Source organism: Pinus tabuliformis, chromosome Q, assembly GCF_031772625.1.
Source record: "Pinus tabuliformis cultivar Carrire ecotype Pingquan chromosome Q, CPIR1, whole genome shotgun sequence".
NCBI classification, from domain to species: Eukaryota; Viridiplantae; Streptophyta; class Pinopsida; order Pinales; family Pinaceae; genus Pinus; species Pinus tabuliformis.
The window spans coordinates 437,115,163-437,133,042 of NC_142296.1; the positions used below are offsets into that span (position 1 = coordinate 437,115,163).

The 17,880-nt window shown below is 35.3% G+C and overlaps 1 protein-coding gene across 1 annotated transcript; it reads left to right on the forward strand.

Moving 5' to 3' along the window:
* Positions 1 to 1,765: 1,765 nt before the first annotated feature.
* Positions 1,766 to 17,625, forward strand: LOC149220098 (short-chain dehydrogenase/reductase 2-like). The gene is made up of 5 exons (XM_089384654.1): positions 1,766 to 1,925; positions 2,011 to 2,307; positions 16,472 to 16,552; positions 16,673 to 16,846; positions 16,983 to 17,625. Exons 1-5 carry the CDS (start codon positions 1,923 to 1,925, stop codon positions 17,364 to 17,366), a joined length of 939 nt encoding a protein of 312 aa, XP_089240780.1. The 5' UTR covers positions 1,766 to 1,922; the 3' UTR covers positions 17,367 to 17,625.
* Positions 17,626 to 17,880: the final 255 nt, after the last annotated feature.

The following is a 17,880-nucleotide window of genomic DNA, read 5'->3' on the forward strand; positions in this document are numbered from 1 at the left end:
TACCAATTATTTAAAATTTTCAATATACAAATAAATATTTATTTTATTTTTCAATGAGTGTGATTGTGTACTTCATCGTTTAATATGGAGTTGATGCATAGAAATTTCAGATGGATTTACAATGGTGATTATCTTTATATTTTGACTAGTATAAAAAAGAAAGTCAACATTACTAAAATAAGAACCCATTCTCATAAGTTTCATAGCAACATTAGTTGTTGGATAATTCCTTAAGAATTTGTCATCTTTGTGATACTAAGAGGTGGGATAAATGAATTTGTTATTTTTGTGACACTAAAAAATGTTGAATATGAAAAACTCCTTCTCTTACAATGCCTTGATTATACCGAAATTAAATTTCAATTTCAAAAGATTTATCACAACACTAACCTTTTTAACATTTTAACTCATCAAAATTATGGTAATTTTGAAAGGCTTCTCTTAATGTTTTTAAAGTATATAAATAAAATTTAAAACCGTCCAAGTAATTTTTTACATTTTTAAAGTTCTGATAAACCAATTTTAATTTTAATAGGCATTAACCACAACCACCATCATCATTACCAATTATTTAAAATTTTCAATATACAAATAAACATTTATTTTATTTTTCACCCAAATAATATTTCTCAATTTTTAAACACGATATCATATTTTAATATAATTAATTTAAAACATGGCAACTTCAAATACTTTTTAAGTGTTATTTTTTGGAAAGTTTTCCGGTTTATTTTCAGACCTAATTTGTCTAAAATCTGGTGGGGGTTCATTGAAATCACGAGAGAGGAACTCTTCACAATAGAAGTGACAAAAGGGTTTTCGAAAGGGCTGAATCTATATATCCGATCAAAAAATAATTTAAATAACACAATTCAAGATTTAGCCACACTTTTTTCACTAGATTCTGACAAAAAAATCCAAAAAAACTCCGAAAATTCATACTTAAAACTACTTTTCCTGATATTTCAATTTAAATAATTAAACTAATAAAGATTAATTAATTAATTTAATAAATAATATATAAATATTTTTATAAAAAATATTAAATATCCATATATAAAAATTGTTGAATCTGAAATGTTCCAGATATAACCATCCAATGACATTTATAAATCTCCTCACACCAAAGGTCATTTATAATTCAAAAAAGGAAAAAAGAAAAGCAGGGATGAACGGAAATCTCTTCCTATCTTCAAAAAACACAGCTAAAACTTATGAACCAGGACAAACGGAAAGTCTGCAGTCTAGAAGGTCAACTTACTCCGCCGCCATCTTGAGTCACCACAAATATAAGCAGTAGTCTATAACGCGACTTTTTGAAAGCCTTTCCAGCGGATTTTTCCGGTCGAAATCTGGCAGGAATTATTGGAATCGCAAGTTTGATAGCTAGTTTTTGCACAATGAAAGCCTCCCAGGGGTTTTTCAGGGTGCTGAATCCAAATATGCAGTTAAAAAACCATTTTAACTGCAAGAAATCAAGATTTGACCTCAATTCTTCAGCCGGATTCCGTCACCGGAATCTTCAAAATATCGCATTATAGACAACTCCCAAATATAATAGTCTGCAGTCTAGAAGGTCAACTTACTCCGCCGCCATCTTGAGTCACCACAAATATAATAATAATAATAATGTTCTAGTACAACGAATATAGTGTTTCTCTTTTACTTTTCCTCTGTTTGCGACCCTCCCACCTCATTCCCTGAGATTGACTTTTAGCAGAATAACTCAATGACACACCTCCCCATAGATACTGTGGTCCAATTTTGGGAGGATCATATGATTGAGAGCTATACGCACTATTAATTCCAATGCCAACCATCATTTTTTCAAAGGGCATAGTAGCTATCTTTCATTTTATACTGCTCCAGTCTCCTAATTTCTTTCTATCTCTAAGCATTTAGAAGATCTTCGCGGAACAAAAATGGTGAGTTCATGCTCTCGACAGAGAGTTAGTTGGTAGCTTATCATGTCGATTAAATATATAACAAACTGTTAATTTGTGATGATAGGATAAATCCTCGTGTGACGCAACAGATGAATGCTGGACGAAAGAGACAGTGGGTGTGGTAACAGGGGCCAACAGAGGAATAGGGTTGGAGATCGCTCGTTTACTTGCAGACAAAGGTATCACTGTTGTTCTCACTGCTCGTTGCAGGCAGCAGCAAGACTTGTCTCCACAATCCCGTGCTCTCATGGAAGAAGGAAGAAAAAATGTGGTGTTTCATACACTCGATATACAGAGGGATGACAGTGTTACCGAATTTGCCCAATGGTTGAAGAATGAATTCGGTGGCCTTGATATTCTGGTATTCTTTCTTTTCATCGTTTTGACTATAATTGATCTACTTCGTCCCCCATATACCAATGGAATGTATGCTCTTTCACAATGGCAGGGGCATTTTGGAATGGATAAACTAAGTAATTATGTTGCAGAGTTTAGTGGAGTTTACTGTCATTTCTCTGTTGTATAATTTCTATGACTCTGCTGTCTGTAATATGCTGTTTGCAATTTGACCAATTGAGTAGGTTGTGTGGTTTTGATCTTCTACTTTCTGATTTTAGTATGTGGATCTCTATTTCCTATTTTTCTGGTTCACTCTAAATCATATTTGGTTTACCTTTCCAGCCAGAGTCATTTACTGAATACTTAGCCGATTGAAATTCTATATGGTATATATGATTGAAATTCTATATTGTATATATATATGTTTTTTTCTTTCTTTATTTATTTTCTTTTCCCTAGAGGAAATTGGTCTCTTTTTTTCTTCTTTTATTTTTCCCTCATATCAGGCTAGCTCACAATTATACTGCCGGAATGCTTAGACTCGAAGCCATTACAACATGTTCGTATCAGGCCAGCCCACAATTATACTCACAAAATGGTTAGATCAGTGTTTTAAAACTGGGCTGGTCTGAATCAGATTCACCCTAGTAGACCGAGTCAAACCCCTGCCCGGGTCGGCTAGGTTGAAAAACCAGTTCAGCAGCTGGTCCATCACCGAACCGGTCAAGTCGGACACCGATTCGGCCGGTTCAGTCGAGCCCTTCTTAAACCGGCTGAGCTAGTCTGCCGGAAAAAAGGCGGCAACTCAGACTTCAAACTCAATTTTTTGGTTGTTGTCTTTTTTTTTTCCTTAATGCCTCTACCCCTCTCCCAAGTCTATAAAAGTGACCCAACCCCTTCACATTTACTCACAACTATCTCATTGCATTTGTGTGAACATTTGTGGGGAGTTTGTGAAGAGTTCGAGTTGGTTTCTGAAGCAATAGTGAGGATGAGTGATGGGTTTGTCCGTTTGACTCTGATTCAGAGTTTGAGCCAGATAATCTTGCATTGTTTAGTAGTATGACTAGTGATATTTTGTTGTAGAGGCCATTTAGAGCCTCCTTGGTTATCTGTTTTTGTTTTGATCTCTGTATATTACATGTATTAGACAGTGCACTGGGTGTCATTTTGATATAATAGATATTTTCATGAGCATACTTGATCATATGTTGTCTTCTTTCTATATTCTAATGCTTTGAGTTTGGAAACATGAAATGAAAATCTTTAAAAATATGTTTTTTTCATTAGAAAAAATAAAATATTTATTGTATTTTTTACAATGACCAAGTCATTGAAATCAATTACGCTGAGTCGATACCGAGTTGGAGTCAGAGTCGACCCTCGGCCGGTTCTGAATCTGAATCGGAGGTTTAAAACTATAGGTTAAAGTTGAAGCCATTACAACAATGCTCTTATCAGGCCAGACCACAATTATACTCATAGAATAGATAGACTGAAGTCATTACCACAATTATACTAACAAAATGCTTAGACTTAAAGCCATTACAATAATATTATTCAAGATGTCAAAATTCAACATGTTATTAGCTGAATTTGAACCTGGGTGGTAGGATAACAGCAATTCAACTTAGCCTTTTCATTCTTTCTGTATTGTACTATTGAGTAATTTGTGTCCATCCTTTTGATGCCGACTTCAAGAACCAGGAACCCAATGCTTTTAGGCTAGTTTTTGCTTTTAGACAGCTTTTGATCTAGCAGCAAATGATATGAAAACTAGATATTTCATATGGAGGGTTTATTATACAGTAGCATTTCAAGGTGTTTTTTTTGAATAAGAAGCATCTTTCGTAACTGGAGGACTTGATTTGAGGAGAACCCCCTAATATACTCGGTTAAAATGCAGGATAAAGGATAACCATGAGCATAATCGCTGCTCTGTGAGGGTAACCATGAGACATAATCTCTGCTCTGTGAGAGTAAACATGGGGAATGTGAAGGTCAGGAGAAATTACTACTTTGTTAGATTCGGAAAAATGATAAAACAACAATTATGAGATGATACAAGCATTCTCGTTGAGAGCTAAGCCAAGATTTCCAGCTTCCTATGCCAAATGAATTTAGCAATTTGTTTTTCATTTGATTGAAAGATTATGTTTTCACCTTCCATAACCTACCTGTGAAGGTGATTGTTGTTTGCAAATTTAATCATTGTATGTTATAATATAAAATTCCTACGGCAATTCAACTACTTGGGTTGACTTTGCTAAACGTGGCTTAACTTGCAATTTTACTAACTCTTAACACTTTTTGGTTGAAGTTCTAATGTTTTCCTTTGTAATCCTTGTTTTGAGTTTTTGAAGTTAGCTCTGGAAGTTAAATGATTTTGTTTTTAGAAGAACAATATATACATTAGTGTTTAAATCAATTTTGATATACTGCCATTTTGAAAACAGTTTTCCTTTACATTTAGTTATCTCCTATGTTTTCGCTGTTGATTTCACTATCATATAAAATAAGTTCTAACACTTAAAATGTCAAATTATGTTTTTAGAATCTTCAACTCCATACTTCTGCAGTTTTACAGTTATTTTCAGCCCCTCTGTATCCGGCATTCAAAATATCACTAATTTTACAAAGACAGAAATAATGACCTAAGCAATATTGTTATTAAACATTTTATCAACCAATGAATTATGAATGAAAGATCCAAACCTAACAATTTATATAAAAAAATCAGTCAATATATTCCTACATACAGACTGGAATGATCTTTTATGCCAGTCAAATGTAGAACAACACCGAGCAAATGCAGTAGTTGCATACTATATGTTGGATGCCAATTTTTGGCTGGAGCTGAGTCCAAATTCTGAATCATGTCGTTGGGGATTTTCAAGTAAATCTGATATATAAATGTGCTGAGAATAGAACTACCTGCACTACTGGACTACCGCCTAATTGACTAATTCCTCTTATTAGTCCCTGCCGCAGGCTAGGCAGGGACTATAGTAATCGATAGGATGCTCACTAACATTAATTGACCTGTTTAAGATTTTCAATAACCAAAGTTTTAAGAATCCCGACATATTTTTCATAGCGAAATTTTTTTCGCCATTTTATTTGGCCTCTTTCCGAGGTAGGGAAGCCAGAACCATATGTTATTTTCATGTTTTTTGATATGTGATCTTGGCATTTTCAATTGTGAAACTAATGCTGGCATTAACTCATCTAACTCATTTCAATTAAATGTTTGGGTTATTTAGATATATTAGTGATATATATGTTAGGGACACGCACACTGCATGCAACCAGACCAGATACCACATGGTTACTGCATGTATTGCCCTCGTGTTTGGTCATTGTCCTTCATTGGCACCTCTTACTTTTTTTGTTGGCTGGCTGGCTTTTTTTGTTGCTGGCTTTTGTTGTGGGAAATTCGCAGAGACTGGATATGATGTGGGATATTCGCAGAGACCGGCAATGGAAGATGGGCGAGAAATTGAGAGAAATTGAAAGGGTTACTTCTTTTGCTGGCTTTTATACTTCTTTTGTTGGCTGGCTGGCTTTTGTTGTGGGAGATCGCAGAAACCGACAGCGGAAGATGGGCGAGAAATTTAGAGAAATTGAAGAGTTTACTTCTTTTGTTGGCATTTATTGTTGTTGGGGAATAACACAACTAATTTTCTTTGGATATTTCAAGTCTTTGCTTGTGCGGTGCATGAATAGTGATACGCCTATGTTTGGGCGGGATTTTTTACCCTCCTAGCTTCCACCTATGCAAGGCAGGGAAACGTGCAAGACAAAGAAACGTATATGGGAAAGCAGCTATGCGAGAATGATAATGGACCAAAACTAGAGCTCATTAAGGCGCAAGAAGGATTTTTGTGTACCTTCACATTCATCTAAGGTTCTGACGGCTTCGCTGCATGCCCTGCTCTTTGGTTTTGAGGCTCTGCCTCCTGCTCTGCCCTTGTTCCGGTAAGTATAAAGGTAGGTGTGCTTCCCTTATTTCTGAAATGTGCCTACCTTTTGTTTGATTATGGAGGCTGCATCCATACATTCACAATGCAGACATACATCATAAGAAAATGTTAGAATTGCATTTAACTCACCGGCATTATAGAGATAAGCAATCTAATCGTTTATTCTTAAAACAATAGCTTCAAAGATTATTTGGGTGACATTATCCTAAGCTCTACAATGCAATGCAACGTCCTTACAATGGATTGGCGACACTACAGTCAGGTTTTGGAGTTTACCTGAGCGTCCTTACAATGGATTTGCGATACTATAGTCCGGTTTCGGAGTTTACCTGAGCGGTTGAAGCCATTTGATTATTTCTGAAATATCAGCAAAACCATCTTTATTGCATGGTTGGCCAGTTCTGGTTTTAGTATGTGGATCTCTATTTCCTATATCTTTACAGCAGAAATTGAAATTGGCTTCAGAGTGAGAGTTTAGATTTTGAAATCTCAAAACAATATTTTTCAAGGTATCAAAGTTTAACATATTATTAAGCAAGTTCAATTTGTTATTAGCCAAAATTTGAATCTAAGTAAATAAAATAACAATCATTCCACTTAACCAGTCCCTATAACTCCAATTAACTTGTTTCTGTCTTTCTGTATTGTACTATTGAGTAATTTGTGTCCATCCTTTTGATCCGGACTTCCAGAATCAGGAACCTAATGCTTTTAGGCTACTTTTGCTTTTAGACAGCTTTTGATCCAGCAGCTATCAAATGAGATGTCACGCTAGATTTTTCATATGGAGGGTTTGTTATATAGTAGCATTTCAGGTTGATTTTTTAAAATCAGAAGCATCTTCGTACGTGGAGGACATGATTTGAGGAGAACCCTCTTATATATTTAGTTAAAATGCATGATACAGGATAACCATGAGACATAGTCGTTAATCTGTGACGGTAACCACCATGGAGGATGTGTGAGACAGTCGTTTATCTGTGACGGTAACCACCATGGGGAATGTGAATGTCAGAAGAAATTACTACCCTGTTGGAATCGCAAAAATGATACAGAAACAATTATGAGATAAGATCAGCACTCTCATTGAGAACTAAGCCAAGATTTCCAGCTTCCTATGCCAGATGAATTTAGCAATGTGCTTTTCATTTAATTGCAAGATTATGTTTTCACCTTCAATAACCTGTGAATGACATTGTTGGTTGCAAATTTAATCTTTGTATACTATTATAAAATTCCTGCCTGCCCTTGCTTAACATGACTTAAATTACTTTTGAAGGTGTTTTTGGTAAGTTTTATTTATTGTTGTGGATGAAGATATTGGGAGTAGAGTGTGTTAGTGATCACAGGTTTGTCCAATGTTTTGGGTTAACCCTTTATCCATTTTCAAAAACTTGAAGTTTAATAGATTACAATACATAGTTCTCCAAAAATCTTCATCAACAACAATTTATTGACTGTGGAAATATCCATACTAAAAGTTATATTTATGTTTTCCTTTGTAATCTTTCTTTCTGATCTTTGAATCCACTCGGGAAACTAAATGATTTTGTTTTTAGAAAAACAATATATGTATTAATGTTTAAATATATATTGATATACTGTCATTTAGAAAACAGTTTTCCTTTTATGTATCAATGTTTAAATAAATATTGATATACTGTCATTTAGAAAACAGCTTTCCTTTTTATTTAGTTATCTTCTCTGTTTTGGTTTTTGATTTCCTTATCATATAAAATGTAAAGTTATGTTTTTAGAGTCTTCAAATCTATAATTCTGCACTTTTACAATTATTTTCAGTCCCTTTATATCCGGCCTTCAAAGTATCACTAGTTTTGCGAAGTCTTAGAGATAATGACCTAAGAAATATTGTTATTAAACATTTTATCCCTAATTGACTATAATACTTATTGATAAGAAGCAATGCAGTGTGACATCTAGGCAGTGTGACAGAACATGAAGAGTGGAAACCAGGAAACTATATTAGGCCGACAGCGAGTTGTTTGGGCAGCTTATTTGTTAACCACATGCTCTGTTCGAATAATAAAAACTACTACTCAGAATAATTGAAGCCTTAGTGACAATAATTGGAAATCTTCCTGGGATATGCTAGGAAGCTTTTGGCATCTTGATGTTTTTTATAGTTAATATGATTTTTTTTTTTTTCTCGGCATTTTGATGTAATTTGCTTTTCTAGTTAATAATTTTTTAATTTTAAAATAATAATACAATACAATTGAATATGGTAAACAAAGATTCAAAATAGCATTCTTTTAACTATTTTGTTTCGAATTTAAGAAGAATTTTAACTCAACAATGCTCAATAAATTTAGAAAATATTTCATTGCTCGAAATTTTGGCAATGAGGATGAATGGGAGGGGTTTGGTTTTTTTTAATGGGCGTGTAGGTAGTGAAAATTTGGCAATGATGATGTATCGGGGGGTTTGGTTTTTTTAATGAGTTTTAAAGTATTGAAAATATAATGGGTATTATCAAAGATATTTAAAAGTAAGATAACCTTACTATATTTGTATTATAAGGAAAATTTTTGGAATTTTGTACTACTATCTAATTTCAGTACAAGTTAAGCCAATATAACCCGATTTTATTATTAAGTCCAAATAATTTGTACTCAGTTTTAGTTTTTTAAGATGTTTAATAAATTTGAGGTTATGATGGATTTATGTCATATTCCTTTTTCCAATGAAAATTATATCAAATTTTATTTTTCTAGATGTTTAGTAAATTTGAAATTAGCATGAATTTATGTTATATTTTTTTTCTAATGAATATTGTATTAAATTTTATTTTTGTTAATCTCTTTAAATGTTAGATTATATATTTTTTGTGATTTATATTGTAAATAATAATATTTTTCGGATTAATTACATTAGGATTTGGAACCAATTAATGTGGTTCATCCTTAGGATAAAGTTGGTTCCAAAGGTAAACTAAATCCTACTTATGTGATTAATCCGAAAGACATTATTAATCTCTTTAGATGTTTAATAAATTTGAAAATAGACCAAATCCTAATAATGTGATTAATCCAAAAAACATTTTATTAATCTCTTTAAATATTTAATAAATTTAAAATTAAAATGACACTCTTTAAATATTTAATAAATTTGAAATTAAAATAGATTTATGCCATATTCCTTCTTCCAATCCTTTATTAGTTGTTTCTTCCGCATCAAATATCCTTCATTAGCAGTTTCTTCGGCATCAAATTTTCTCCCTTCTTGTTTCTCCATTTAGATGAGTATATTTACTCTATTATTAGAATGAAAGGTCTTTCTCATTTGTTGCTTTAGGTCTTGAATTCACTTATGTATTTCCTTCAATTTCCTTATTCTTTGAAGCTTTAAATATTCCATTTTGATGTTGAGAGGGGGATGCATAGTCCAATTAAGGACAAAATCAAGTGAACAGGGATAGGTAGAGACTTGAGAGAGTAAAGCAGGGATAAACTAGATTTGGGAGACTTGGATTAGAAACCCTAAAGAGATAGGGTCCATAAGAATTGCAAGGGATGTTGACCAAGGATGTGTCAACTAGTAGAGTTGGCCAAAAATGGGAATAAAGTGAAACACTCAACCAAGGATCTTAATAAAAGCAAACCAAACACAATGCAAGGAAAATATACTAAAATAAGACATATATACTTTGAATTGGAAAAATGAAATTGCCAACTGTAATGAATATTCACCATGATTATAATCCAAATGCTCCATGTACCTACAAGAGGAATCATAACTAAAAGAGGTCGAGTTTAAGAGCATGTGGAGAAGGAGCAAGGGTCTTGTCAACTAACTCTCCACTTGGCTTTTATGAGGCATCTTCTTATGGAAGATCCAATGAGACATGACAATATCTTAATTAAAGAACAAGGGAGATCTAAGGTATAGGTTGATCATATTTTTTAGGGTTAATGGGGTGAACTCTTGCATTTTCCTTATTTGTTACATATTTATCTACTGTTTGGTTTTGGCCTCCTGGAATTTGGAAGCAATACAAAATTTCCAATTTATCTTATTGCATTCTAATTCAAGTAACTATGGATGCTAGTTAAAGATATCGAGGAGTTTTACTTTGGAGAATGAGGTTGATAATTATCAATGAATCCCCGTGTGGTCAATCTCAAACCTTAATGAAATTGGTTGACATTAGACATTGAAGCAAACCCATTAACTTCAATTACATTATTTGAGGCTATATCGAGGCTCAATATAGATTTGTATACAATTATCCCCTAAAATTATAGAAAACTCCTTCAACACTTGCTACCTCATTTAATAATATAAAATATTAACTATAATAAATAATACCATTAATAATATTAAATATATTCTTACATACAGACTGGCATTATCTTTTATGCAATTCAAATGTAGTACAACACTGAGCAAATGCTGTAGCCTGTAGTGCATACTATATGTTGGATGCCAATTTTTGGGTGCAGCTGAATCCAAATTCTGAAAGATGTCATTCGAGGGTTTTCTGTTAGTTTTGACAACGATTTAGTCGATTTAGGAAATTTAGGTATAGACAGTTCCTTGTAACGAATAAATCTATAACGGTTAATTAGTTATGTAACTATAAAACAGGCATTTGCCCATGAAATGAAAAGTGGTGAAACCCATTGTTAAATAAAATCAGTCCGATCCAAGAATTTAGTTTCGGTTTCTTGTCTTGTTTCGGTTTCTTGTCTTGATCCTCTGTTTTTGTTTCTTTCCTTCATTTGTGCAACAATTGGTATCAGAGCCGAGGTGTAGCTGGGAAGTCTGCTTGTTGAAGAACGTGGCTGTGTAACTGGGAAGTCTGCCTGTTGAAGAACGTGGCTGTGTAACTGGGACGCAGAGACTCTGCCTGCATGAAGTCTGGACGCAGAAGTCGAGCAATTGTGCGGATTGTATTCGCTGTGTAACTGGGACGCAGAGGAATGCTGCCCGCAGCCTGTCGTGTATCCTCTCTGCCTGCATGAAGTCTGGACGCAGAAGTCGAGCGATTGTATTTGTTGTGTAACTGGGACGCAGAGGAATGCTGCCCGCAGCCTGGCGTGTATCCTGCGTGAAGGAGAGGAGGAGCCTGCTTGTTGGCGTGTGGAATCGGGTAAATTTTTCCTTTATTGAGAATTTTTTCTCAGAAATTTTAATTTGGCGGAAAGCAAGAAGTATTTTTCCCAGAATCTCAGAAATTTTAATTTGGCGGAAAGCAAGAAGTATTTTTCCCAGAATCTCAGAAATTTTAATTTGGCGGAAAGCAAGAATTATTTTTCCCAGAAACTCAGAAATTTTAACTTTGGAGGAAAACAAGAATTATTTTTTTTTTCCAAAAAAAAAAAAAACTCAGAAATTTTTTAATTTGGAGGAAAGCAAGAATTATTTTTCCCAGAAATTCACAGAAATTTAAAGGGTGAAAGGAAACAAAGGATTTGAAATTGTTTTTTTTTTTGTTTGATTTGGGTAAGTTTTTTTTTAAAGACTGAAACCCTAGGAAGGAGGAAAAATGGCCAAGATGTCGAATGCAAGATTCGAGGTGGAGAAATTCACCGGAAAGAGCAATTTTGCTCTTTGGAAACTGAAGGTTAAGGATCTGCTTGTGCAACAAGGGTTGCACAAGGCATTGGATGGGGTTACTAAGAAACCTACAACCATGACTACTTCAGACTGGGAGGACTTGGATGCCCGAGCTCTCAGTACCATCCGGTTATGTCTAGCGGATGAAGTTCTCTTCAACATCGTTGAAGAGACTACGGCGTCAGGTTTGTGGGAAAAACTTGAAAACCTTTATATGACAAAATCATTAACCAACAGAATTTATCTGAAACGACAGTTATACAGTCTTCGAATGAAAGAAGGTTCAAGCGTTGCAGAACATTTGAATGTTTTTAATACACTAATTTGTCAATTAACAGATATGGAAGTCAAAATACAGGAAGAAGATAAAGCCATAACCTTGCTGTGTTCTCTACCTGAATCATGGGATCACTTCGTAACCTCAATCAGCTTCAGCTCTGCTGATTCTTTGAAGTTTGAATCAGTCGTGGGAGCTCTTCTGTCTGAAGAAGTACGAAGGAAATCCAGCACTGATACAACTGCATCAGAAGCCATGGTCGCTAGAGGATGCTCAAAGGAAAGAGGAGACAAACCAAGGGGGTCTTCCAGATCGAAATCGAAGGGCAAGAAGTGTAAGTCAAAATGTTGGAACTGCGGTAAAGTTGGACACTTGAAGAAGGACTGTTGGAAACGGAAGGAATCCGAAAACCTGAAGAACGAAGCGAATCAGGCTGATTCAGGTATGGTAGACGAAGTTTTATCTACTGAAGAATTGTGTGCGATAGATGAAACTTCACCTGAATGTAATGTCTCTCAGAGTTTTGATAGCTGGCTGTTAGACTCTGGTGCTTCGCATCATATGTGCCCACATAGAAATTGGTTTACTTCGTATGAAAATGTAAACGGTAGTTCTGTGTTTATGGGTAACAATATGTCATGTCACACTGTTGGGATGGGAGATATCAGGATTAAGATGTATGATAACACAGTTAGAACATTAACTAGTGTTAGACATGTACCTGATTTGAAGAAAAATTTAATCTCTTTGGGAGTGTTGGATTCAGATGGTTATAAGTTTACAGGTCAGGATGGCGTCTTGAAAGTCTTCAAAGGTGCCCTTGTGGTTATGAAGGCAGAAAAGGTCGGAAATCTTTACAGGTTAAAAGGAAGTACTCAGGTCGGTGAAGCAGCGGTTGCGTCAGAAAAGGAAGAAGCAGGTACTCGTCTGTGGCATCAGCGTTTGGGCCATATGAGCGAGAAAGGTCTTCACATACTGATGAAACGTAAATCTCTTCCCTGTCTGAAATCCTTGAATTTAGATTTCTGTAAACATTGTGTGTATGGAAAACAGTGTAAACAGAGATTTAAAGTTGGCAATCATAATAGTAAAGATGTTTTAGACTACATTCATTCTGATCTGTGGGGGCCTTCCCCTGTTATGTCATATGGAGGTGCATTGTATTTTTTAACGTTCATTGATGATTACTCTCGTAGAGTTTGAGTCTATATGCTAAAAAGGAAAGTTGATGTATTCAATGTCTTTAAACAATTTAAAGTAATGGTAGAGAAAAGAACAGGCAAATCTATTAAATGTCTAAGAACTGACAATGGTGATGAGTTCACTTCTGTTGAATTTGAACAATACTGTAAGGATGAGGGCATTGTTAGACACAAAACTGCTGTCTATACTCCTCAGCAAAATGGTGTTGCTGAGCGTATGAATCAGACTCTTATGGAAAGAGCCAGAAGCATGATCAGCAATGCTAACTTGCAAAAGGAGTTGTGGGCAGAAGCAGTATCTACTGCTTGTTATTTAGTTAACAGATCACCTTCAGTAGCAATTGATTGTAAAATTCCTGAAGAAGTTTGGACAGGTCAGTCTTGTGACTATTCTCATTTGAGGATATTTGGCTGTGATGCTTATTCTCTTATTCTGAAAAATCAGCGTTCAAAATTAGATCCAAAGTCAAAATGTTATGTCTTTGTTGGGTATGACTATGCAGTGAAAGGATATAGGTTGTGGGATCCTACATTGCGGAAGATAGTCATTAGTAGAGATGTAACATTTGATGAATCCTCTTTGTTAAAATCAAATGTTGAAAGAATTGAACAAGAACAGGTATCGCCGAGTCAACGAGTTCAGTTGGAGGCTAGATCTTTCGGTGACAGTTGAAAGGAAGGAGAGACTTCTGGAGACAAAGGTGTTGAAGACACAAAGGAAGCCGTTGAAGCTTCTGAACCAGTGCAAGTTTCTGAACCAGTTCAGCAACCAGTCGCTCTGAGAAGGTCTACAAGGGAAAGGAAAACTCCCAAAAGGTATGAAGATTCTGCTTCATCTGTTGCTTTGGTTACTGAAGATGAGGAACCTTCTTGTTATCAGGAAGCAGGAGATGATATAGATAGCGAGAAATGGAAAATGGCTATGGAAGAAGAAATGGACTCCTTAGCCAAGAACAATACCTGGGATCTTGTAGAGCTTCCTGAAGGGAGAAGTGTTGTTGGATGTAAATGGGTCTTCAAGCTAAAACAGAAAGTTGATGGTAGTATTGAAAGGTATAAGGCGTGACTGGTAGCGAAAGGGTATTCTCAGGTTGAAGGTATAGACTTTCATGAGATTTTTTTCTCCAGTTGTAAAACTTGTTTCTATACGTACTGTGTTGGCACTAACTGCGTTGCTTAATCTTGAGTTAGAACAGTTAGATGTTAAAACAAATTTTCTACATGGTGATATGAACGAAGAGATATATATGGAACAACCAGAAGGTTTTGTACGAGGTCGCAGCAGAAGATTAGTTTGCAAGCTCAGGAAATCATTGTATGGTCTGAGGCAGTCTCCCAGACAATGGTACAAGAAGTTTGATTCCTTCATGGTGAGCCAAACTTTATAAGAAGTGAGTATGATCATTGTGTGTACTTCAGAAGTTTCAATGACATGTTCATTATCTTAGCTTTGTATGTTGACGATATGCTTATTGCAAGCAAAAGCATGGAAGAGATCAACAGGTTAAAGGCTCAACTCTCTAGGACGTTTGATATGAAGGATCTTGGAGCAGCAAAACATATCTTGGGCATGGAGATACACAGAGACAGGAAAAATGGTAAGCTTTGGTTGTCACAGCAGAAGTATGTGGAGAAGGTACTTGAAAAGTTCTCTATGAATAATGTGAAACCTGTTAATGTTCCTTTAGCTTCCCATTTTAAGCTTTCTTCGGTTTTGAGTCCTAGAGCTGATGAATTAAAACAGTATATGTCTCATGTACCATATGCAAACGCTGTAGGCAACTTAATGTATGCGATGGTATCTACAAGACCTGACATTTCACATGCAGTTGGAGTTGTCAGCAGGTTCATGGCAAATCCAGGTAAAGAACATTGGCAAGCAGTGAAATGGGTGCTTCGATATCTAAGAGGCACAAGTGACCATTGCATCGTCTTTAATGGTAGTGAAGGATCAGTTTGTGGATATGTAGATGCTGACTATGCAGGTGATTTGGACAAAAGAAGATCTACTACAGGTTATGTCTTTACTCTTGCAGGTGGAGCAATTAGTTGGATGTCAAAGCTTCAAGAAACAGTTGCGTTGTCCACTACCGAAGCTGAATATATAGCTGCTTCAGATGCCAGTAAAGAAGCAATCTGGTTAAAGGGTTTGCTCGATGAGATTGGAAGGACGCAAGAGAAAGTGAATGTACTTTGTGACAGTCAAAGCGCTATTCACTTGGCTACAAACCCTGCCTATCATAGCAGAACCAAGCACATTGATGTAAGGTATCATTTTCTGAGACATGTGATCGATGGCGGAAAAGTAGCTCTTAAAAAGGTCCATACACGAGAAAATTGTGCAGACATATTCACAAAGCCAGTTATAGTAGAGAAGCTGCGATGGTGTTTAGCTTCTCTTGGCTTGCAGGAAAGATGATGAATGGGAAAATTGTTGTCAAGGTGGAGTTTGTTAGTTTTGACAACGATTTAGTCGATTTAGGAAATTTAGGTATAGACAGTTCCTTGTAACGAATAAATCTGTAACGGTTAATTAGTTATGTAACTATAAAACAGGCATTTGCCCATGAAATGAAAAGCGGTGAAACCCATTGTTAAATAAAATCAGTCCGATCCAAGAATTCAGTTTCGGTTTCTTGTCTTGATCCTCTGTTTCTGTTTCTTTCCTTCATTTGTGCAACATTTTCAAGTAAATCTGATATATAAATGTACTGAGAATCGAACTACATGCAATACTGGATCACCGCCTAACTGAGACTCCTATTATTAAGTATATATTTTGAACGACATGCTAATAGTAAGAGCCTTATATCTATGAAAAATAAACACAACTCTGAAGACACATAAGTTTCTTAAAGTTGATCCTCGGTCACTGTCCTCTTTTCGACCAGATCTTTTAGAGCCATCCAAATCCTTTCAGATTTAGTCTCTAGCTCTTATTCCTGTGAACTGTTTATAAAAAAAATTAAAAAAATCATTCAAGGCATCTCTATATTCAAACTTCCATAGCAGGATATAGCTCAGGGGAGAGAGATCATGAATTTTTTCTTTCTTTCTGCCCATGATTTAGAGATTAATGGGTCACCATTCAATTCTCTAGTTGGTGTCAATGGAATTAACAGAGATCTCTTTGCTAAATTACAGATCAACAATGCGGCAGTAGGGGGCACGAACTTCGACTGGGATCTGCTGGAGAAGAGCCAGATGGATTTTAGAAAGATAATTGTATTGCAACCTTATTGGAGTTTGATTTTCTTCTGAACCCTATTAAAATCTGTAATTACTCTCTAAATGTTACTAGAACAACTAAGAATTAATTTCCCCAACCATGCAATTGGTTCACAGGTAGATGGCTTGTGGGCAGAGGGGATTACAGAGGATGGCCAGACTGCCAAAGAAGGCCTGGATACAAATTACTTTGGTACAAGGAGAATAACCAAAGCCCTGATTCCACTTCTGAAGCCTTCTGCTGCTGGACCACGTATAGTCAATGTGTCTTCTGTCTTGGGCCTACTTAGGGTATAACTAATTAATTAATGGTTTTTTTTTGAAGTAAAAAGTCATTTGTTCAATTAGTGATTTTGATGATTGCTGTGGAGTAAAGTATTATGTAAATTTTTAACAAATTAATGATTTGTTTTGTTTTCCTTAACAGTTTTTGAGAGGTGAAACATTGCAGAAGCAACTTTCAGACATTGAAAACATTAGTGAAGAGTTTATAGATTGCATTGTGAAGCAGTACATGGAGGATATTGAGAGAGGTGCAGACCTGAGGGACAGCGTGTGGCCGGTTAGGGTTCCAACATATTCTCTATCCAAAGTGATATTGAATGCATACACTCGTCTTCTGGCTCGGGAGCTGAAAGGAAAGGCATGTGTTAACAGCGTGCACCCTGGTTACGTCAGGACTTCCATGACATTCAATACCGGCGATATTTCACCTGTTCAAGGAGCAGAAAATGTGGTGAGAGTGGCCTTGCTCCCACCCGGTGGACCTACTGGCCAAAACTTTCTGGAAACACAAATTGCTCACTTCTAAATTCTTTTATGCTCTGTTAGATTGAGTGTAAGAGAATTTATCAGAAAAGTTTTCCTATGCTAGATTGAACTGAAGCTCATATTTGTCCTGAAATAATGAGATCTTGGTCTTTATGCGTATTCCAAAATTATAAACATATTAAAATAATTGTTTGAATAGATTTACAGATAGCATATTATATTGAACAAAAATAACTCTGTTAAATGTCACTCTCTATTTATTATTATAAAGTCATGCATGCCATGCTTGGCACAAGTCGATTGGGTATTTTTGTTATAATTTTTCTTGATGAGATGTTTCAGAATATGAAATTTGGAGGCATAAAAGAGGAAATATTTAGGCATTTATGGTAGATATTTCTGCATCAGATTTGTAAAATTGGATATTTATTGTGTAAATTTATGTTTGAGTAGAAACCAAAATAAATATAGACTTGATAAAGGAAGAAGTAAAAGATAGAGCTAGTGAAGGTAGAAAAAACTAGCAGACTTGGTTAAGGAAGTAGTAAGTAGAT